The 25416-nt window shown below is 33.8% G+C and overlaps 1 protein-coding gene across 5 annotated transcripts in view; it reads right to left on the reverse strand.

Annotated features, from left to right (window-relative positions):
- Positions 1–9560: 9560 nt before the first annotated feature.
- LOC105677058 (membralin) overlaps positions 9561–25416 on the reverse strand; it is an 89115-nt gene continuing 73259 nt past the window's right edge. For 2 of the 5 annotated variants that reach the window (XM_012375407.2, XM_012375426.2), the window contains exon 13: positions 22696–24526. In XM_012375407.2, the coding sequence (XP_012230830.2) occupies positions 24357–24526 (170 nt within the window). In that variant the 3' untranslated portion in view covers positions 22696–24356. Of the gene's footprint in view, positions 9943–10659; positions 11026–17146; positions 19698–22695; positions 24527–25416 lie in introns of those variants that run through there. The other 3 variants (XM_067356707.1, XM_067356708.1, XM_012375417.2) reach the window with 3 other exon arrangements.

Raw genomic sequence — 25416 nt, forward strand, 5'->3', positions numbered from 1 at the left:
CTTCATTATGATAAATTTGTAGTAAGTCATTTCGTCGAGATCTCTCGTTGAATACACACATATCAAGTGATTCATTTTTATTAATACGATTTTCAAAGAAATACTGCATTTTTCGAAAAATATACATAAAATCTGTATATAATATCACAAGGTACTTTACAGGATATTTTATACTTTATGATAAAAAATATCATGATAAAATCCAAAATTAATTTTTAACAAAGAGATTTTAATATTTCGATACAAAAATGAGTAAAAAATTGAGGATTTTTATTTTGAAAAATTAAGATAATTTTAACAAAACTTTAATTTAAAATTAAAAATTCTCTATAACTTTTATCAGCATTTTTTCGAAAAATGTATCGTTTCTTTGGAAACTGCCAATTGATATTAAAATGCATCAGTATGATGTTTGCCAATGCTAGCAGAGTGTATTGAATCTTTCCGACTTCTTATCAAAAATCAAAGTCGTTTGGCTGTAAATATTGTTATATTCGTGGATTTTTTCAAACAACAATTTTCGAAACTATATATTATAAATTATGTCTATTTGTCTTATGTTAATTACGGGTTAGAGTCCATCCGTCTGTCGTACAAGTCAGCCAAATAATTTAGTCGAAAATACAGACCTATTTACTTTCTGACACGTGAGATTACGCTAGATTCGTATTACATCGATTACAAAGACGTTCATGAATATTTAAATAGGGTAGTGCAGTTCAATATCTCACGCCAGCGGTCTGATGCGCCTGAATAGCTAATCATGTATAATTTTCGAACCGTCCATCCGACCGTTACCTGCGACCATTACTGCGAGTAAACCTCCACGAAAACGATTTTCGCAGATTATATTTTTTCATCCGATCCTTTTACTTCAAAATGAAACAATATTCACGCGAGGAGCAAGACAAGACAATTTGTCAAAAGACAATTTATTTCAATGCAAGTACAATAACAATCCTTCCGAAACACCTTTATATTCAACTAATTACGTTGTCGCTATTTTTTACTCTAATCTTAAGTTATTAATGGCAGATAATTATCAATTCACGAAGTGAGTAATTAAATCCTAATTGTAATTAATAAAAAATTTTAAATATATAATAATTCTAGAATGGATTCCATACATACGGAATTTATTTTTCAAATAAGCAACAATTGAATCTATCATCCACAAATCTCTTACAAATTTTTCTACAAAGTAGAGATTGACGAATAATCAGATTCATCGGACTATGTTTATTTGTTAAATAATGATCGGTTATAAATTGCAGCTTTAGTAAGAAAATTATTCTGTAATAATGTAATAAATGAATCTTATCCACAGGTACATAGATAGGTTAAATAAACAGATAGATTCTGACCAAAGAGAACAGAAGTGGAGCTATAATTGAAATTATCTTCCCTAAGGGACTAATCAATCGTCGCTATATCGACTCCTAAGATAAACTCTTGGCACGTCTTCATTAGAGTTTTCTAGTCTATTTGCGGAAGAAACTGAACTTCTCTTATTGTTGGAAACAACATAGTCACACTTATTGCAGTAGTCCTTTCTGACTGATACATTTAGGGATATATTAGTATCTAAAGGTATCAGTATAGCTCATTTAATTCGTATATATCGTCACTATATAAACGTCACTATATTAGCGTCACTAACAATACACTTCTGATTAGGTATTTTCAAATCAATCGCAACATATCTAGTTCTGTAAATAAACACGCTCTTAATTAAAGATTAAAAATTATATACTGCTTTAAATATCGATCTTAGAATCTTTCCACATGTCGAAAGAAGCTCGAGTTTGCTTGATTGTTGCACTCATATCTGTGTGCATTAAATGGATGATAAATTCTTCTAAAAGATATGCGCACTTGCGTAATTTTCTCCGCAATAAGAACTGGTTTACTTCATGACATTATATCCTACACTACCTCGCTAGGGGGTTTGAAATAATATGAAGCTACGCGGTGTTGCGCGTAATCAACAATGTCGACCTATCCCTGGCCACCGACATTCTATTATACGTACTTCCTAACGCGCTACGTTTGCAATAAAGATTCCGAAATATTACAGCAATAAAGCATAAACAAGATTCTTGCCAAAGCCAATAATTGGAGAATTAATATCGAATTTTTCTCGAAAAGATCATGTATGATTTTTAACTGACAAGGGACAGAACTCGAGAAACAAGTAAAATGTGATTTGAGATGAAGAACAGGATAGAAAACAGGGGAGATCCGTGGACGGAGCAGAAATTGAACAAGAAAAATATTTCCTGGAAGGGAAATTTCAATATCCCGGCTTGTGCTTTGCCTACCTACCCTACAACCCCCTGCTTTCACGAGAGGGAGGCGTAGTAGCAGCAGGGACTTTCTTAACACTCTCGAGAGGTTCCTCTTCGTTCGTGACTCCAGTAGACATTGGGGGATCACTTCTTCCTTTTTGCCGAGCTCCACAGGACAGCTTCGTGGGCACTGACTAATTTAATTGTTAAACCGGGCACAAGAATGACGAGTATGACGAGAAAAAGACAGCATGGGCGTATCGAGGGGTTGTGTCGTAGGGCCGTCATTGTCGTGCAGAGCGCGCTTTTCTTCGGATCTCTTTTCGTTTAGATAGAAATACATGTTACTTGCTCGACAGTATATTGTACTTCCTATAAATAGTTGCATTTTCGTCATCTTTTATTTTAGAAATAAAACTTTGAACAAAAAATACGAGGTATCTAAGTTGAGAAAAAGTTAAGAAAAAATACAAAAATACAAATTTTGTTAAATTTCTACGTTTTAATATTGCAATTAGAAATTCAACAGTCTTAGAAAAAAATTCATAGAAAATAAATTTGATGAGAGTAGAGTTTTATTGATTAAAGAAATTTTTTACAAACAAATTTTACGTGAAATTCACATGACACTCGGATTGATTCGTGAATTTATTAATTATAGCGATCTGCCATTCTTCGACATTTTTTGGTTCGGCAAAATTCCCAGAAGTATCGAGTTCGGTAAGTAAAGGTTCTAAAATATTTGGATCTTTCACCGAAAGAAACTTTAGTCAAGAAAATATTTATGTGACGCGAAAGCCGGAAGACAGATGTCGGCCGAACAACTTGAAAAAAAAAAAGATTTTCCATTAAATTTTTATATCAAAATTTTAGTAGGACAATCAATTTAGGTATAAATGCAATACATATTTTTATATCACTATACGTTATTATTTAGTTAAAATTAGTAAAATTTAAAACACAATAATTAATCAAATATAAATTATTAGCGGAAAAATGGCATAATAACTACTTGAATAAAAAATAAATGATATATTTTTAGAATAGAAATACACATCGACCTGATAAACAACTTGTTTTGGAACAAGGACAAGGACAAAAATAAGCGATGCATTTATCATAAGCAAGCTCGAAAGCGACAAGCGAGTGAACGTAATCATGCGCCGTATAAACGCGTTAGACTGCGGAAATAAATTATTTTACCCGCCTTTTAAGCTGCCTGCTGAGAAAATCGGCACTGAGGAAGGGACGAAAGACATTCTTTAACGACATTGCGGATACATCGACCGACCGTGCTTTTCTCTACAAATATTATTAGAGCGCAAAAATTACAGTATGCCGCAAAATCATAATAACATGTTTATAATTTCTGGTACTTAAATATTTGACATTATACAAGGGAAATCCGCGCACGCGTGATCAAACATTATCATACCTTTATACTTCGGTTTTCTCTTTCACAGCTTGCGAAAAATAATAACGGCAATATAATGAGAAAAATTTTAAATCAATATAGCTACTTAATAAACACGACAATGTAAAAAATGACATAAGAGGAGAACAAAATATTTAAAAATTCGTATAAATATTTGATATCCTTTGTCAGAATATCGAATTAAACGAAATTCTGCCGCATTCCGATTCAGTTATAAATGATTGTAAATACCAGAAACTCAAACTAAAAAAGAAAGACGAATTAATATTATTTTTATTTTAAAAATGCTTTTCACATATCTAGTTGATTCGTTGGAAAATAATTTATCGTAGAAATGCAATGCTCTCTGAGAGGAAATATCGCGGTAGGCTAGCGCGCTCATTGTCTTCGGTGCGATGAGGCAGTCGGGCGGCGATCGACGATCGACGGATGGTGGACGACGAACAACAGGTTCCTTAACAAAGGCGACATACGTTACGTAAAGTGGCCTCTTACGTCCCGCACGGTCGGCTATTCTTTATCGCGACTTCGATACAAAGAGCACAAACACCCCCGCGTAGTGCCCAACACCCTTCATGTTTCCGCGTACCAAATATATATATATATATTCGGTATATATATATATATATATATATATATATACTCGTAAGTGTACACGCGCGACCAACACGGGGTGGTCGCTATACGCGTGTGTAGGGGGTGTAACGTGGGTAACGAATGTTATTGATGTGCGACGACGGTATAACGCTGGGCACGAGGATGGCGCGCCCTTATTGTCATTTTATACGATACCCACCTGTATTTCCGGCCACAAATATCCGATAACGGTACGACAGCGCTGGGCTACGCGAACGTTCCTTTTTCGGGACAGCGCACGGACAACGACGACGGCTATTGGCTTTGAGCTCTGACGTACACACGACGGCAAATTGAAGCGCGTCGACGCCCGGCGTCGTCGTCGTCATTGCCGTCAGACGCCATGCATAGGGAAATTTATTCATCGTCGGGAAGCATTAGCTTTAACAAGAAAGAAATTAGTTTTGTTTAGAAAAGAAAATTAATTAAGATGTAAAACAAGAGAGTGAGACGTCTCACTTTCTATTTTAATTTTAATGACAGATTCTCCGGCTTACCTTTGATATTTAATGTGATTACGATCGATTCTACTGTAAGTCTATTAAAAACGCGAGAATTAAGCAAACTAATTTTATTTGTATTACTAGAGCATTTCTCCATTATATTGGAATACGAGTAGAAATCTTGGCAATTTCTTTTTTTAGTTCCTTTGTTCTTAAGAAAGGTAATTTTTGGCTTCCCAAACGAGAAACCATTCAACTATCGCACAACAATGCGATGGATATTCAACATTGGTCGGCACGTGGATCTAAAATATTTTCTCACTTAACACGACGCAATGGTAAAACATTCGTAACGTTGCGACCAATATGTGGCTTCGATGTTTCTATATATTCGACACGATAAAAGAAAATTTTAAGACAGCAAAAACCCGTAAAGACAGCGTAATCTGTAATTATAATTTTCATTAATTACAAAATATCATCAATAATTTATAGATAAGAGATACATATATATATATTATTGACTTTGAAAAGTTGAAGTTTCTTTAAACCAGATGTTCTTTTCGGGAAGATCCCGTCTTTACACAAATATTTTTTGAACCATCATCGATAGTCCGATTTCCAAATGCTCAATTGAAAGCTCCTTGCAATATACGAGGAATATAGAGCTGTCCATGGAATCTCTCATCCTCTCAACTATTCTTAGTGGCTTCTTTCTCCCTCTTCTGGCAGGTTGATTAACTCGATGAAGCTTGCGGCATACTTACCTAACAATACCTGGTAGGAGCCAAGCTGGATTCAGAAAGAGTTCTTTCTCTTCACAGTGAATACAACTCAACGTTGCACTCTTTTCTCCATTTTCGCGGGTAAGTGACTGACCGTCAATTTCGCCGCAAGGCTGCGAAAGTAGAACGTTCTCAAAAACAATACCGGAAAGTCCTTTTTAAAATTGAAATATTAAACTGATATTCTGAGAGTAACCATTTACTGACATTATTGGTATAATTGCCAATAAATAATTTTATAATATTGTGAACAATTGTCTAATATTACACCGTTGTTTAGCAATTAAAGACAGACATATGATCATTACGGAATATAAAAGTCGTACTCGATAATTAATCACATAAAACTTACTCATTTTTTGCGTTGTAATTATTATTATCAGTAAGACACAAAATTATAATTACGATTCCACGGGTGAATAATTAATATTTATATTAAACCAAATGTTTGTGATTGAGTGAACCGTAAATATAGTATGTCCAGATCCACTTTTCTGTATGTTCGCCTTCGTTTATCAATTCTTGGTATTCGCACACGCCGTATTCGTCTAGATTCTCTTTCGAGAATATACAGTGAGACGACGTTCCGTTTTCATTCTTCGTTTCTCGTCACCGTCTTCAGCACACTATTTCGTTGCGCGTACAAACGATAAAACTGCGTTTCCTGTTTGCGTGATACATCGGCCGATTCTCGGAGCATCAAATATTTACTCGCGGAGGTGACTTTGAAAGGAAGGAAGAAGTCGCGTTTACGGATTTGTTACGAACTAAACCGACTATTACGAGAGATTCCGACTGGAAAATGGATGCATAGTACGAATCCGCAATGCGAGGAAATGTTTATCGCGCGACGAAAACGGAAATTTATTTCTCTATCGGTATCGCACACAGGTATTCATGATGCGTGTGCAAGAAAATTTGATGAACGCTATTAAAGAAAATATTGAAAAAAAGTAGACTCCTTTCACTATCAAAAGCCAAAATATTTGTTATTCTTTTAGAAACATTTTTCTAATGGATTTTCTAGTGGGTTAATATCAGAAATTTTTATTCATTTTAGTAGAATAATTTTATAAAAATTTATAGTGGGTTAATTTTTAAATATTAGCTAGAATAATCATCGACTTATCAAGTAAAGCCCTAACTATAATAAATGAGAGTTTTTCTGTCAAACAATTTGACATCGTTTGTGAACCTCGTGTATTATTGTCATTTAAAGTTTCCAGTTACTCTATGGAAATTTATTATAAACGATATTTATTGCTATATGTATTTAAAAGTATGCTTTATAAGATAAGAATAACTGCACATGAAATTGCAAACTTTTTAAAATTAACTATATAAAAAATGTGTACGACATTTTGCTCAAAAACCTTAATCAGAATTTAATCTCCAAAACAAATAAAAATTTTTCTCAAAAATGCATTAAAGATGCATTGTAATATTAACGAGAAAGAAGCCAATCTTTCATTAATAACGAAATAATTTAGCTTACACGAAATCGGTTTAGCGAATCAGATCCCTATAACGAAAAGAATCTCTGCAGCTTTGTCTGTAAGTGCATCATAAAAGTTTAACGCTAAATCTAGAGTAGGTACTTTTACATGCTCTGGACATTTAATTTCTTCGTTAAGAATCGCTTTCTCTGTCTTTGAGAAAACAAAAGGCGGAAATTGGACAAGGAACATTACTGGAAAAGAAAACACGCCATTATAGTTTTTAATCTTGTTTCATAAAAAAAAAAAAAAAAAAAAGCAGACTTTGAAAAGAATACATACCTATAATCGAACAAGTGTACACATTTTCCTGTGCATAAATGTCCTGTACATAAAAAAACTACTTTTTAAAGATTTGAATGCTGTAAATACAAATATAAAAAAAAATATATAAAGATTCCAGAAATAAATATAATTTATTTTGATAATATAATATAATCTTTCCGATTATATTTTCGCTCTTGTATTTTCGAATTGTTATTTCATTTCGTTCAAATATCTTAGTTTAAACTTGTTAACGTGAAGTATTACATGAGCGCCATTGAGACAACAGATACCGGGGAAGCTCAGGTAGAGAATGAAAGATAATCCGGAAATAGAGGAAAGCAATAGCGGAAGGAAGAAGAAGAAAATTCGAAACAGAAGCGGGGACAAGTCGCACACTAGTAAATAGAAGTCATGTATCTTTCGCAGCTTTATGTAGCTTCGTCCATTATCTATCTTTGTATGTATATAAATATAACGCACGACTATACTCCGCTTTCCTAGCTTCGGCTTTTAGTTCTAGGTGGAAGATGAGAGGCGTCTATACTTCTCCTTTTATCTACATTACGTCATTAAATTTCTCTGCAGTAACTATATAATGTCTAGATAACATTGTTATCCTCCACATGTCGACATGTATTTTTTGTGTATTCTTCGATTTGTGTGTCTGCCGAATCAAAAATTCCTCAACGAGAGTTTAAAAATATATTTCAATGTTGCGTTGATGACTGTGTGCGTTATTTCAAGAAAAGTATTTTTCATCTTTAAGGTTTTCGCAAAAACGGCATCCGGTAATTTCAATCCCTACTTAAAATTTTCAATTTCAATATGACAGACTTAATTAAATAAAAAGATTAGCGACTCAAGATCTTGAATTTATTTTTTTTTGTAATAATTTTTTTTTCAATGCGGCATATAGCATATTCTTTTAACCCTTAATCGAGGTAGTCACTTTTAAATTGCCTCTTATTTCATAAATTACGTACTTAGTAACTATTATTATTCTTCACAATTTTTCTGACTAAAATAATCATGCTGTAATTAATCTGTACGTTCAATCGCTTTCATACATCGAACAGCATGCAAGGATATCGATAGTTGAACGAAACGGATTGTTTTACGTTTCACTTACTTACTTACTTGGTTTTCTGCCAAGTGGCAACATATTGGCACCTACGCTTGCTGAATAGATTGTCCGATCGATCACAAAGTTCGCACTCGATCGACTGTTTTGTTCGGATGACAAAATACATTGCACCACGGATGCTTGACGTCCATGGCCGATCGATCATCGAATGGCATGTGATCGATTCACCCAACGTTCGTTGAAACGAGGTTCATCGCGTTATTCGATTACACGCGAATTTGTACGTGACATATTGTAGAAAAAACATTCCTCGACCATGTTGACGCAATATGTTTAATTTTTAAATCAAATATGAAATTTATTAACGCAAACCATATTTAATAGGAAGAAAAATACAATATCATTTTTTTATGCATCATTAATTATAATATATGTATATATTATTCCGTTATTTATTGTTACATCGTAAGAAATAACATTTATATCGATTAAATCAAGAATTACCAATACAATATTTTTGATCGTATATCTTTGACATTACATTGTTCACTATATTTTATTACAAATTACAAGATTTTTACTTTATGACTTTTGAAAATATTTCGCTTGTATATCGTGAGAGCATATTAGTGAGAGCATATACAGGGTGCGGTGAAAACCATACGAGCGAGAACAGAAGAGTTCCCGGTACAAAAATAAATAGTAAATGCAGAAAAACATTTTTTCATACAAGCCTTTGTTTGTGAAGAAATTAACTTTGAAAGTTGGAACATTAATGACAATTTTTAATATGTAATAAATACGATAACCACTATGTTTTCTTCTTCATTCTGTGTTTTTGACTAGCAAATCAGTGGTATTTTTTTGTTTTATTATTAATTTTAAATACAATACATCTTTTAAATGCGATACGTTGAAAAAAAAATTCAATTTTAATTCACATTTAAATGTTATCAAAGATCGTTTTAGCTTAGAAGTGTGCAAAGCATTATTGATTTTCCAACTTTAAAATCGATTTCCTGAAAAATAAGGTCTTGTATGTAAAATATTATGTTACATTTTTCATTTATTTTTATACAAAGAATAGTTCTCTATTTTCTCTTGTATTTTTCCTGTAGTTTTATTATCGATTTGTTGACAGCTTCTATAGCACGATTTAATGTGCGAACAAGCAATATCTTTACTTCAGTAAAGCGCACATTATGAAAAGACAATAGATACTCCTAGTAACCCTGTATAACAATCTTGGCTCTCATGACAGCGCATATAGCGTGCATCCATCCCGCATTCGAGGGTTCCACAGCCACCGATGGATATAGACTATGCGAAATCCCATCCTAATGAAAACCCCCATACTCACCCTGTCCGTCCCATATATGTCGAGCCAGCTGACTGGATTGCGGCGGTGAGACAGTCATGACGTTGCTCCCCAATTGCATAGGAATTGTCAGATATAATTTCAGAAGCCCTACTACGATCGTTTGATTTGATCCTCGACAATCGACCGCCTGTAGAGTTATATGTCAAAATCGATTCGCTCGTATATTCACATTGCATATATAATTGAAAATAAACGAGTAAATAATAAAAGGAGTGAAAAATTTTTATAAAATATTCAAAGATGATTCACACATTATGAAGTCTAAATAATAACAGATTTTGCAAGAAATTCGTGAAACATTAATCCGAATAGCTGAATGACGATTTATGTATACAAATTTATAATTAATTACGCTCTCAATTGGAAATTGAAAATTATTTACTATAAATATCTCTCGCAGCCATAGATTGTACTATGTGCTGCATTATCCTACTTTTATTAATCAAGCTGCATGTCATGTTTTGCTAGCGCTAAGATCTTTGCATTTTTTTTTTTCCGTTGTTTGCGCCTCGATGTAATTGGTTGTCAGAAGGTCGTCTACGTCGGAGGGTTAGGCTAGGTGCCTCGAAGCAAATTACGAGGGGCTGATTCTGTCCATTGCAATTCGCCTCCAATATATTATCTTATCCTCGTGGCTTACCCGCCAGCCCATCGACTTTCTTAAAATTACTTTTATCAGCACTTTGTTTTACCAATTACCGGGGACTTTAATTTTTTTCGTAATCGACTCTACGTATTGTCGTTTTCGCAACGCTAAAAATGAAAGAAGCACTGATTCATTATCACTCTTGATAGTTTGAAGAGGACATTCCTGTTTAGAACTTAAAAAAGAGTCGACTATATCTTTGTATGTTTCTTAGGTTCACTTTATTAAAATAAACTTCTAAAATTTTTTCTTAATACAAGAAAATAATAAAGTTATAAACGTTTATAGGCTGCAATGAGCAGATTATATCCACACTTTTTGAGCGCATTTATTTCGAAACCCATGTCTTTCGAAATGATTGATACGATTTTTCAAAAAATATTGTATTTACACGACATTTAGTTTACATTTAGCTTCCACGAAAGATTAACGTGACATCGGTGTACACAGAATCCGGTTCGAGAATCTTGTTTTAAGTGTCGAGCAGTGTCCGACAATGTACAATCGAGACGAAATCCTCGCAATTAGCAGTGTTACGTCGGATTGCATCATTGAGTGTGTTTCCTAGGGACGAACATAATGATAATTATAATTAGTACACGGCAGTGAGCTCAAGTGTCGTTGTAGGCGACGAAACACGCGAGATACTCACTTCCAAGACCAACTAGGAATAGGATTCTCGCTTGAATGGCACCCGGGTAGTCATTAAACCGCGCTCTATTCATTGGCGCAATCCATGTACCTGAACCTATGTCTACTAAAGGCGTCGCTTATACTAAGTCATTGATGCAAAGCATCAATTTTCGCAATGAACACTTTCACTCGGTTTTCTTGAAAATAATAAAGTTGATTTCAACACATGTTGGATAAAATCACGGTATAAAAGAAACGCAAAACGTATTTTTCAGTTACACAAAACCCATTATAAATGTAGTGGCTGTATAATATTAGCTATAAAAGTTATTGAAATTTAATGACAACCTTAATGATGTATTTTGTATTTTTTTACACTAAAACATTAAATAAATATATTTTAATTGTGCACAGAATTATAATATTAACAATTAACGAGTTCCAACATTTTCATTGGAAAAAATATTTGTCATTAATTATTAAATTTATGTATGAACTCAAAACATTTTTTTGTAATAATCAACACTTTTCAATATCAATTGATACATTAAACATAACTAACTGATTCTATCATTTCTTCGTTTAAAATATAAGATTTTAATACATTGAGTTTCTATCATTTAGTGTACAGAGTGTTAAAATATATTTTTTTGTTTCTGTTAATATTCTTTTCGTGGACTATCGATCGCGTGATATTCCGACTGGACGCTCCTATCGTGAGTCTCCTTCGTTTCACAATAAAACAGAAGCAAAGTAGGAAAGAGAACGAGACAACGGTGAAATGGGATGAGAAGTGGGTGTCGAGCGCGCGGATTCCGGCTTTTAGGGTGCGACTTTTCCGACTTATTGGGACTGCCTGAATAAATTTAATTCCGCCATTTTCGACGGGTGGCGCTTTCCTATTCTCAACACCACCGCTAAGAATTTCATCCCCGTGTCCTTTCCTGCGCGCCTTTTAACGTCGCTATTCCTTTGCACTTTACGAAACAATATCGTCTAAAATAGAACTTACGATAGACGCGCGCGAGTTAATAACAATTAATCAATCACGTAGCACGTAGGCGTATGTTCACGTGCAGAAAAGTTGTTTTTGGGATATTAATCGCTCAATTCATCATTTCAGAGACGTCGTACAGATTCGCAAAGCTTAAGAAACATTTCAAAATTATGATGATATTTTGACACACACCCATGTACATGTAATGACAAAAGTACACACGTCAAGTTATTGATATATTTAAAAAAATTTTTAAATTTAACTCGGCATTTTTCTCTCCAACCCAATTTTTATCTTAACTTTTAATCTTACAACGGTTTTTAAAATTAATATTTTTTAGATAAAAACACTAAATGATTGAAAATAAAAGTTTTAACCTTTCTTTAAATTTTAGCTCATTGTTAGTAATTCAGATTCAGAATATCTACATTTTCGCGATATATTTAATTGGAAACCACCGTGCGAAACACGAAATAGTGAATAGAACATAGCGTTCGATATATCAATAAAGGGAAAAGTAATAATACGAAAGGTCCAATAAAAAACGGTATTTCATTCAATGCGAAATATCGCGAAAATCTGTTGTATTCGCGTTCAATCATCCGTAAGAAAGACGCGATGCGAATGCGAGACAGTCCTTGTACGAGGTATTAAAATTTCGTGCAGATTCCATATTTATTAGATCCAACATATATATTGCGCAAACGTTTATTCCTCCGTGCGAGTCTACGCGTCTTCCAATGAGCTTGTTAACAACTCGCGCCTGCTTTACCATTATACATGTTTTATTTTCGATGATTATTATTTTTATTTAGGTAAAAAGTGAAAATGCTTTATTACAAAAAATAATTTCCACGAAAATGCATTTAATTTTATGTAAAGATTGTATATTTGGGGTTTGGGGGAAAATCTTAGAAATAGAAAATATTTTACACTAACGATCAGTTTTGAAAAGACGCATATACGAGTCATTAACATTTGAAAAATTGAGATTTCTATTTCTTCTTGTGTGCAAACTCTCGTAATTTAAAAAATAGCTTTACATAATGTTGACGAAGCTTGTGGAACAGTGCGTATCGATAATTCCGTATGAAAGGCATGTGTACGCGTAAACACGTCACGTCTGCATGCATGCACACACTCATGCAGATAACTCACGTACGCATCATTCGAGAACGCGATGCATCCGTGAAGCGGTCACGTACACACGCATACAGATACGGTACGGTCTACTTACGCGCGACACATTTACTACGTCGCGATGTCGCGTGTATACGGGCACGGACACGCGTGGATACACGTACATCACATAGTTCATATGCGGCAATATACGAACTGTTCGCACGGCTTAACACGATCGGCCACGGCAGTTTCGCGAAGGAAAAAAGAGGGACGCCGTTGCTGTTATAAATAAAGCGCCATACCACCTGCTGTACACTGATAAACTCAAAAAGCCGGTCATGCGCGAAACAAAGGTTAACTTCGATGGGCACTACCCCCTATGTGACGATGCGCGGCGCTGAGAAAAAGTACCAGTCTCGTACCAGATGTATCTTTCGATAAGTATTATAGACACTTCCGCCTGACCATTAATCTGTGTAATCGCAACGCATTCTTTCTTCGCGATATTGGCAATTTTATTTAAACTTTACATTTGCCAATTCTTACATAGTGCAAAGCGGCAGATTAGATTCTTATAAAGAATGGAGTAGTAGCAGTCAGCAGTCACAATGCCGATCATCATTAGATTTCACTAAAAAAAAGCGCGCGACGATCGCATGAAAAAACTGCGCAGTTTATAGTAGAAAATAATTTTTGCATTTCAATGAGAGCATAATTAATTGCAAATATCGTACTCAATAGATTACTATTTGAATTCACGATTTTTCTCGATTATCAGTTTTTTACAAATTCTTCTTTAAAAAATTTATTACTATTTAGAATTTATTCTCTAAATAATCTCTTTGATTTTTGTTGTATAAGAATTCATAATCTGTTAATCTCTAATTATTAACTCAAATAATCATCAGTTTGTCAAGTAAAACCGAAATAAAAACGAAGACCGTTCACGAACGGACTTCGTGATCAATTAACAGTATTCAATAGATTTATTTTTCTAGGCATAAGTGAACGCGTGGATGTGAATCGCGATGCGCAATCTTCAAGGATACATCAATGATAGTCAACGAAACTCGCAGGGACGGACGATTCTAGCAAACTGATCGTTTGCTTAAGCGATGATATTTTCCACATCAGTGTGCGAGCTAACGCGCGACAATGTATCTAGCACACGTGACTGCTTGATTTAGCGCATCTATGTGGAAAACATTATAAATCGGAAATTTAATGCAATGTCGCTCGACATTCATGCGCAAATAGAACAATTTCCAGAGAATTAATGGACACAAAATTTGAGGAAAAAACACAACTGCATGTCTCGTTGTCAGCATGTATAGAGTATGTGTGAAAAATAACAAAATTATTTGTTCTTGTGTTAAATATGAGTATTAAAGAATATAGCTACGTGCACTATGGATCGTGATTTGGATGTAATATGATACATATAATCATATTCGCATTATATTAGAAGGCGTCTTCTCCCTGCTTCTACTTCCTCTCTTCCTTCTAGCATTTACCCTTCTTCATCTCGTACTAGGCCGCACTGCAGCCCGCCGACACACGTCAATCGATAGTACAACGTGATTATATTGTAATATCTCACATCGAAATAAGGATCCTGCGTTCCGGATGCTGATTAACAAATCAACAAGATTATCGTACCCTCGTACATCCCCTCGGAAGGCAGAGTTGTATTTTCACCTGTCTCGGCTTTATTAATTTAATTTAAATTCATGCAATAAAACAAATTACAATTGTTTCAAGAATATCATATTTTTTATTTTCATAAAACGAAATAAACAATAACAGAAACACCTCAGCAATCAAATATAATTTAAGAACACAATATTGTTAATAAATTCTAAACAGCGCAATCGGAAATATACTTACTTACGTCAACTTTACTAATCGCGATTAATTTTTAACGGCAATTTCATACAGAACTTAATATAATCGTTATACCTTGAATTCCGTACAAACGCAACAGAAGAGAAAGATAGAGGGGGAGGTAAGGGAAAGAGGGAAAGAGAGGTAGCAGAATACAAAGGTTAAACGGAGTGTAACACGCGTGAGTGGAACCGCGATAGAGTGGTAGAGCTAAAGAAAAACGAGAGGAGAAACGGGTGGAGAATAGAGAACGAATTCATACGATTGACTGTGCGTGAAATTATTCCAAAACTTATTACTTCTACTGGCTATGACCGTAGCTATGGTAACGAGACGCGAATATGAAAATTAATACGCACTGGGAAAACAGAAAGTTTTCAGAATGTTTTCCCATTACTGGTAGCACTCGCGATATTCGCCATATTCGCACCAATTCGCTTCTGACTGGGATCTAATTCACTTCGTGGTTGTGTAATTAGTTACGTTTAATGATGTTCGCATCGCTCTTCTTTTTGAAGAAAATGAAGCCGCTTTTTGAAGCCGCTTACACACACACATTTCGGTCTAAAAGGTCAAAACTATTATGACTTTAAAATTTAACAATAATTTAACGATTGTAATAAGTAACATTATGCAATTGAATAACGCTTGAATAATGTAAAAAAAAAAACATACACTAGAAACTTTCTTTTATTCTTATTTACTAATTTAAAAAATTTTTCAATTACACGTGTATCGATTTGTACATGTAATAAAGCAAATAAAAAATACCTCACATGAAAAATTTGTTTGATTTCTTTCTAATTATATACAAAAAATTATCTAAGGAATTTCTATAAACGAAAAATTATGTAAACAATAAAAAAAAGCAGCACTGACAGCATTGAGATTTTTCACGAAAATCAATTTAAATTTCGCAGAATGTTAGAAAGGGTAAATTTAAACAATTTTATATAAATACAGGACATGTTCTCCAAGGCTATTTAATATGGATCGCTGCTGCATCATCAAAAATGTAAAAATTTATCGTGTAATTTTTAACATAACGCCAACAGTAGTACCGAGAACGAACTAAAGTGACGTGAATCGATAATCGAACGCCGAGGGTGAAGCACGTAGAAATTATATTATCTTTTTCTTGTCGCGTACTACGTCGAACCTAATAGCTTGACGTCATCGATGAGAATTTATAGTCTCTCATAACAGTGGATTTATTTTTAAAAGCTACACGTCCTATATTTTGAATAATCTGGATTACTATAAATTTTTCTAATGCACTTCGCGATATAGATTTATTTTGAAATGTATTAGGCGAAACAAATTTATTGTATTTTGGTGCGCAGTAAACAACTTCGCAATATACATTATAACGACGTATAAATCGATCGTGTATGCATAAGTAGCGAGTCTCAATTTATGCGCGTTTTATGCGTGGGAAAGCCAACAGGAACTTCAGATTCAAACATTAAGTACTAAATAGGTATCGTTTATGATGTGCACATGCTTTGCAATTATGATTATAGCGGAAGTATCTAGTGAAACATTATAACCGTCCTACGTCTACGTGCTGCGCAGTAGATCAGAAATCGATCAAAATGACAAAAAAAAAGAACTAAATAAATAAATTGAAATAAAATTCCATTCTCATTTTATTCTCATTCTAATAGAAGCACGGGAGATTTTTTGCTTGGAGACGATTAAGTTACGTTGAGTACGCATTTGAATAAAAGGTAAAGTCTCGCATAGTCTCGATATGTGTAACCGGCTACCCTACATATTTACCCTATATACACCGCGTTCCACCGCAACTGTATAAAGTGACGCGTCTACAGAGCTGAAACGAATGGTGAAAGTAGTGAGGCGGGATATTTAGCATGCACGGGAAACGGCCGCTGCTCATAAAGGATAGGAGGAATTTACAATGAACCGATAAGCGAATAATCTCGCAAGAAAAAGGGGAGAATATGAAACGGTAAATGGAGCAAGGAGAAAACAGCCAAGATGAAGCAAGACGGGGCGAACGCTTTAAACCGACTCACTTCTCTCTCCTCTCTTCAAATTTTTCAAGAATTTATTAATATTAAGTACACTTAGAGATACATGATCATAATAATTGTGCTTGTCTTATATCTAGTCTTCGCAGAGTGATTTGCCGTAGTTTTTTCTGCGCTAAATCTGAATTTTTAACGTCGTACATATTACATTATTTTTGGCATTTTTTTTTTTATTCCTTAAAATTCTGATACAATATGCATTTTTTAGAACTAGATACGAATTCAGAGCGCAAAAACTACAGAAAATAATTCTTCTTTTTCGAAAAATAAAAAAATGTTTAAATTTGCAGTTAAATTTTGTTACTATAAATGCAATATTTTTCGCAAAAAATATGTACGAGTGTGAGAATTATAATAATTAGATAACCAATAATAAAAGTGACCAACAAAGTTATTTGTTGCTCACACTTTCGAGCTAATGCTGTTGTTGCGAGTGAAAAACCGACAGTCTTGCTTCGGTGAATACTTCTCTTATGCAACGGCCGATAAATGAGTACTTCGAACAACCTACTCAAACATCAAACGCTCCTACTCGTACCGGGCTCTCTTCGTTTTTTCATCCTCTCGATTCATGGCTTCCTGCTTACGTACGCGTACCTTTTTATTATTCCAGCGTCTCCTTTGTACACTAGGCAATTATATTTGCCCCTCCTAGTCGGCGCGAACAGAGATATAGCATTGAGCTTCCTCTGCTTGAGCGGAAAATACTTTTCCATTGGACTAACAGGAAGATTTCCAATTCAACGCTCATGTGTCACTCTGTGTAAGAAAAAAGGCGCACTTTCCACGGAAAAAAGCTTAACCAGACGGAATAACCTGCCCTGCCATTACAAAATCCTAAGGGGAGAATAGCGAATCTATCTCAAAGATCAATCGAATTTGACTTCCTCACCAGCTTACTCGCCGAAAATAATAAAGTTGTGTGATCGTCTCGTTTTAGTCTCACATTATACAATGCCGAACGTATTTTCCATCAACAATCGCCATACATATACAATTTTTGCGTAAACTTAATTATTTTTTTCATAGAAATTGTTTTTGGTCAACGTTTTTATTTCTTAACAATTATAGGATTGAAGAAATCATAATTATGTATTAAAAAAGAATAAATTTTGCACTGCCATGGCGAAATGCGATAAAAATACACTGATTTAAATTAGTCCATAATTTAATGTTCAATGAATTACAACTAATGAGAAATATCATTGCTGTATTAAAAATTCCTTCGTATTCCGAAAACTGGCGCTATTACACGAGCACAATAAGTACTTTATAATTGGACATAGCATAACATTGAACCCCATATAATTTCGAAACTGAGAGAAAATCCGGCGAATAGGAGTTATGCTTGTCAGAGAAATACTTCGGGTATGTTATCTTCATTAAAACGTGGCGCGTATTCGGCGCGAAATTCATACGTTAAAAGGTATAGTTATAATTCACGGTATAAAACTCAATCTCTCAAATATTCGCACATTCAATGTTCCGTTCGCTTTATTAAACATCTGGCATATGAGCCGTAAAACTATATAGGCTGAAAAAATAATAAATTGTACGAGCATATTTAAATACGCACGTAATAACTACTTATAAAAGTAGACGCTATACAACCGAGACATTATTCGGTTAATTATATAAATAAAAATAAATAAAATCATTAAAATATTATATATTATATTATAATTATTGAAAACTTTCAAAAAAAAAGATTTTAAACGCAATAAACAAAACGCCGCAATTATCAAAAGAATGTTACACATTCAAGATTCAATCTACATCTTTATCTAGAAAATTAATTAGTTTGTTGATACTAAGCTAATTACTAACCTAGAACTCGCCTTGCCGCAAGCATTAAATTCACTTTAATCGACCATTTGATTTTGCTAATTACAAATTTGCAATATATTATACAGCTCTTTTAAAGAGAAGAGAAAGAGAAAAAGAGAGAGAAATATGATTATTATCGTAATAGTAAACTTAAATATTTGAAAAACAAAATACTTTAAGAAGAAAGATTTCGGATGAAAATTATATAACTGGCAAGAGGACATGAAAGAGTTATTTCAATTTGGCCGTATATTTTTATGCTGTGGATTTTTTCTTTCGCAATTGATGTAAAAGCACCTAATAGCAAAATCGTTTAATCTTTTGTATCTCGCATTTGCAGAAAATCATCATAATGTATTACTAATGAATGAGTTAGCAACTATTTAATGATGTATACAGAAGAATGCTGGCACTCGTCGAATGTGCCACACGTAGCGTGCATGTACCTGAGAAAACTTGGAGAGCCATTAGCTAATTAATGAGATCTCCTCCGGCGATGCTCGGCTCAAAGTCCGGAAAACGCGTACGTAATACCCCTCGAAACTGTGCAGCCGACATTACGAACACCAGCAGGCAAAAAAATATACGCGGAACAAAAGTACTTTGTGCTACTTTCTTAAATTGAATAAATATGCGAAATCGTAAGCATGAAAAATCGGATACGATCCCTGGCAACGGTTTATCCCTCTCTAAGCAACTTGAAATTTATTGTCCGATATCTGTAAATTAAAAAAAAAAAATTAACTAGATTCAAAATTAAATAGATTTTAAACTAACAAGAGAATTGTACACTCCTAAATATTCGCAGTTTTGCGCAGATATTAAAAAAATAATAATACCAGCGATTAATCATTGCGAACGTAATCATTGTTTAAAGATTTACTTTTAAGTACAAAAATCTTTATTTCTAATTTTTATTAAATATAATAAAAAAACACAGATCACAGATCTAATTTAATAGAACTTGCAATATTATATGAAATCAATAAAGCGCTAGCTTTATACTGTCATGCGCCCCTGTGAGTTTTTTCGTTGGTTAGATTATAGCGTAGCGCTGCGTTTTCAAGAGAATCAAGTTATAATTGCGTCAGAAGGTGATTTAATTTCAGGTACGCCGCGAAACTTCAAGCAGCTTCGTATTAAAATAGCTTGTTTTAGCGCGTAACGGAATAATGCTAAAGCGGCTTAATTCTTGAGGAAAACCGAGTGAACGAGCGAGCCAGAGCGGACAATTAGGTGCTCGCACGGAAGACAAGCCGCGATGCCGCGACGACCGTGTGCTTGGCGATCCTGCGAGCGACAGTCCATTGTTTCGCGGATAAGCCGTTTTTATTAAAGCGGATGATTATTTCGACGTCGAGCATCATTGATGAACAGAATGAACACCGATCGATGCCACCGGCACTGTCGTTACCATGTTATCTCGGTCGCTGTCGCGTTTTATAGCTGACCAAGTGACAAGATGATGCAAAATCTTTGTCAGCATCACTCAATATTTAGATGTGCCAGAATCACGTATCACAATCAAGATCATGTGTATATTTTTTACAAAAAACCTCATAAGAATCTTTTATAAAAAACTATTTATTCATCGATTATCATTGATTTTATTATCATGATTTCTATGAAAAAAACAAATTTTATTATCATGATTTCTATGAAAAAACAAATTTTCCGCGAAGATTGTATATTCGTAATTTAGAACGCTGAATCTACAGTCAAAATTTTTATCTTTTAAATCACGAATCCATTTGTCATGCGTTACTCATACAAGTAGCGCTTTACCTGCGCGAGAAATTAGAAAAATTGAAATCAGCCCATTTTCTTTACGGCCTTACGAATGAAAAGAATGCGAAAAGAGAACGTCCTAAAAATGAAAAAGTCATTCTTGCATGGTTGCGTGAAATACAATGCGTTTCTTTGCGATTGCCGGTGTGATTCCGCGAGAAACTAGCACAGGTGAACGGAAGTGAAAGAGAGAAGAAAGAAAAGAAGAGCGCAGTTTTGAAGAAACAAAATAATAGGAGGGAACGAGACGAGAAAAGTAAGAAATAAGATGCGGACGAGGAGAGAGAAAAGAGTAACACAGAGAAATCCACGTAGGTTCGTCCATGTAGGGACAGAAGACAGCCCTGCGGGCAGCCAATCAAATAAAGTAGTCCGAGGTTGCTTTGCCGGATGCAAATTCAGCCCCCGTGGGCTTTCTGTTTCCAACCTCCCTCCTATCGTCGCTCTGCAACTGTGAGTCGAGTCTCTGCACGAATTTCCGGGACACACGGAAGTAGCCCTGTAGTTGTTCACTGATACGTATATCTTCCGTTTCCTCCGTCCCTCCCGGATTGTTCATTCTGACCCTTTCCAATCTCGACCATCGAAGAACCGATATCACACAGCATGTATATTCTGTAGCGAGCGAATTACAGAATGACCGACACACCGCGATTATTATAAACGCGTAAAAATTCACCGATGTACGCAGAATAAATATTCATCAAAAGTAGGTTGCAAAACAACTGATTTTTGCAAGAATTGCAAAATATTGAGTAAAATAAAAATCGTGTTATATTTTCCTCAAAAATCAATCAACTTTCGTCCGAAATATTTTTTCGAAATGTGTCTTCCGAAAGTGTCACTCTATTATAAGTAGTTTCAAATTATTTGTAACAGCATAATAATGAAAATTGTACAGCAAAAAAAGGTAAGATAAGTAATAATTTTCAATGAAAATGCCATGTGCGTGACGCAAGATTATACATCTTTGAAATACTAAGCCCGGGTGGCGCGACGCAATGCAGTACATCAGTGTATCGCGTACGTGTGCCGCGGTGATACATCGGAACAGAGGGTTCGAGCGACGGATCGGATCGTGGCGCGACTCACTCCTAATTACGCTTTAATGAAAATAAATCGCTACATTTGTAGGAATGTCGTGTCGCTTTGGGTATTTCCACGGATCGCTTGCATCCCGCCCTTCGCCTATACAGTTCGTCTTCCCTTTCCCCTTTTTCCCTCTTCTCTTTTCTCGGCTCTATCGTGTTATCTTTGTACTCCACGCCACCTGTTTGATTCTCTCAAAGGAATACCAGTGTCTATTTGTCTATTTCGGTTTGTCCCGTTTTCTCCCACCGTCGACTCCACCCACACGACTTGGACAGAATCCAACAGTCCCTCCCACCTTCTACGTATTCCCCATCTTACGTTCCAAGTTGAACAATCAATTTCAATTCCGCAAGAATTTCTTTTAAATCTCGAATTCGCCACGCATTTCAAAGAGACGTGATGATTCAAGAATAGCCGTATAATCTATACAGCTGATTTAATGCAGAATTGATAACACGATAATAGAAAATAAACGTATTAAATTTGCAAAGAGAATAAATTAAATTAATTATAATTATATAATTATTAGGATTGATTAGAAAGGTAAGGTACAACATTGTTTCAATATCGTCCCCCTCACGCCAAAACTATAAATGTGCAAATTTTAACCTAATCGTTTTTTTGTGTGAAATTTATTTTGTGCTACTTGATTGTGTATTTACAAAGCTTTCTAGGCTCTGAAGCTTTGTAAATACTAAAAAATCAAGTAGCTCAAAATAAATATCACAAAGAAGAACGAGATTAGGTTAAAATTTGTATGTACATAAGGAGGATGATATTATTTTTCAAAGTTTAAAGTTCAATGTTATCGAATCAATAATAAATTGAGACGAGATGTACCATGTGATTTTTGCATTTATTTATAATCTAATAGCAATAGCAGCAATAATAATAAGAATAGTAATAACAATATTATTCGGTAATATGTACAGCGAAATAAAATTTATGATATAAATAGTGAAAAAGAAAAGTATTTTACAAAGATGGTTATCTAAAAACGTGGCTGGAGAAATGGGGGAGAGGATATCAGTTCGTATTTCTAGAAGTATTCTTAAATCATTTTCAAGTTTCTTTGCCCTATCATTACACTGAAAAAAAATCAGATTTTTATTTGTTCAGATTTAACGCGCAAACATTGTTACAAGCATGTGCTGAATACGGGCCAAAAAAATTTTTATCTAAAAAATTTTTTAATAAACAAATAAGTAAATAATTTAATTCTTTTTGAAAAACTTGTCTTATTTTCTTAGATTAAAAAAAATTTTTGTATAAATTTTTGTATTAATAAAGAACTGTACTTTCTGTATTTTGTTTTTACATTAACCTTTTTTAATTTAAATAAATAATTCCTTTGTAAGTATATAAATAAATAATTTTCTTTAAATAAATAAACTCTTTAATTAAATCAACAATTCTTTAATTAAATAAAATTTGTTTAAATTTAATATATTTTTTTCAGTGTACAAACATCGTCGTATAATTCCGCATAAAATATGCCTTAATAATAAATAACAGTAATGGCCATATTTAATTGTGGACATGTTTTTTTATGCAATACGACGGTATAAAACAATTTAAAAAAGTGATTAAAATCAAACAATTGAATAGAAATTTTTATAATAATATAATATTTTAAGAAAACAAAATATTGGGAAATATACCCACTTGGTATGTGATAGAAAATATTATATTTGTAAAGAGAACAAATTATTGGTTACGAGATAATCTTGATAACAGTATTATTTTCAATTCAATTATAAGATAATATTTATTATAATATATTTTGAATTTGCTTAATGCAGCTTTTCATATATAAACAATATAAACTCTTCTGCACTTTTGCTCGATAAACATAAAATCGAAACAATTTTTGAATAAATAAATTTGAAATTTATATTATAAATTTGAATAAATAAATAATAAATTTGAAAGACAACTTTTTATAAATTATTAAAAAAATATGAAATAAATTACATACACTTAAATTGCATATAAGAGAAACAAATATTTAACATTAAATATATATTAATATTTTCAACATGCTGCAGATTAAAACATTATATCTTATTATTCCTCAAGCTACATTTACGACAACTAACTTTGCTATTACACTGGGTTCCTAACGAATCTAACATCAAATTGTGTAATTGTATTAAATCCCGATCCCTCATCCCCCATAATCAATATTATTTCCAATGAAAATTTATTGCACTTTTACGCATCGCTGTATAAATCTTTGCTCTTGCGTTCATTGGTTCTGACTTAATAGCGCAACATACCCATGACACGCTTAAAAAAACCTTTAACTTCATCCTCATCCTTGAAAACGAGCATTGAACAAAGTTTGTTCATTCTTACATAAACGTAGTACATTGTTTTACAATTAAGTTTAATTCATGACAGGATAACGCCACCTCTGTCGAAACCCTTCAATAATGTTATGTAGAAATGATGGTTCTTACCTTTCAAATATCATGCACCTAGCACAACACTAAAGTCTAACGTTCCTTCTTGTCCTTCGTGGACATCGCTTCCTTGCGCATTGCTTCGGCAGCCTCGATGACTTCGAAGTCTTCGGAGGACGAAATATCGGTGGATAAACTCGTAGCTCCGGAAGCTGAAGGAATCGCTTCCGCTGTCACGGTCGAAGTTGATGTAGTCGCGTCCTCTGATACAACAAAATTTGTTTAAAGCAAGATTTTTTTATTTTTCATGGACTAAATGCTATAAAGAAATGTTACTTTAATCTCTTAAGTGTTGAGATCAGTCATTAAAAAAAAAAGATATTTTTCACCTATAGAATTTTTACAAAACACTGATTAATTCAAAACAATAGATTTATTACTTTTTTCCGTTAAAGTTTAATTTTAAGAATGCTTTCTTATAAGAATTATTCTAATAAAACATTTTAATTTTTTAATAGATATTAATAATTGCACAATTTAGTAAATAGATAAAAATAGAACAAATAATCGTAATGAAAGTCCACCGATCGGTAGATGTAAACGCGATACAATGCACAACCGTAAGTCAAACCACAGCTGTAAACAAACTGGTTTCGATATATTAGTCGCGCATGTTAAAACGATTATCTACAGTTGCGAGCATGAAACGAGAGGTGAAATTAAAAGCGCAAAAAAATAATCAGTGCTAGTTGGATCGTTCGAATTGAAATACGATAGCGCGGTATCGCATGCCAAACTGCATGTAGGCGCTTCAGAGCGATGAGTGTCAGTGACACAGGATCTACAAAGTACTCATTCAAAACTCTAAACCTGGTAAAACGCGCCGCGTGCTTCGCGAGTCGACACGCAGAATGTGTAATCACGGAATTACTGATGATTACAAAGCGTTAAAAAAATTATCATAATTTTGTAACGTGCCGGTAAATCAATTTGCGCATATTCTCTTTAGAATCATTGCCAAAGATCACTTTTCCACTTGGACTTGTGATGAGTGTTCGAGCATAACATTTTTTCCATTGTTTCCATAAAATATATTTTATGGAATAATATAAATTTTAACATACTTAAAATTAAACTTGTTTGTAAAAATGAG

This window comes from Linepithema humile, chromosome 6 (genome assembly GCF_040581485.1).
Source record: "Linepithema humile isolate Giens D197 chromosome 6, Lhum_UNIL_v1.0, whole genome shotgun sequence".
Lineage (NCBI taxonomy): Eukaryota > Metazoa > Arthropoda > Insecta > Hymenoptera > Formicidae > Linepithema > Linepithema humile.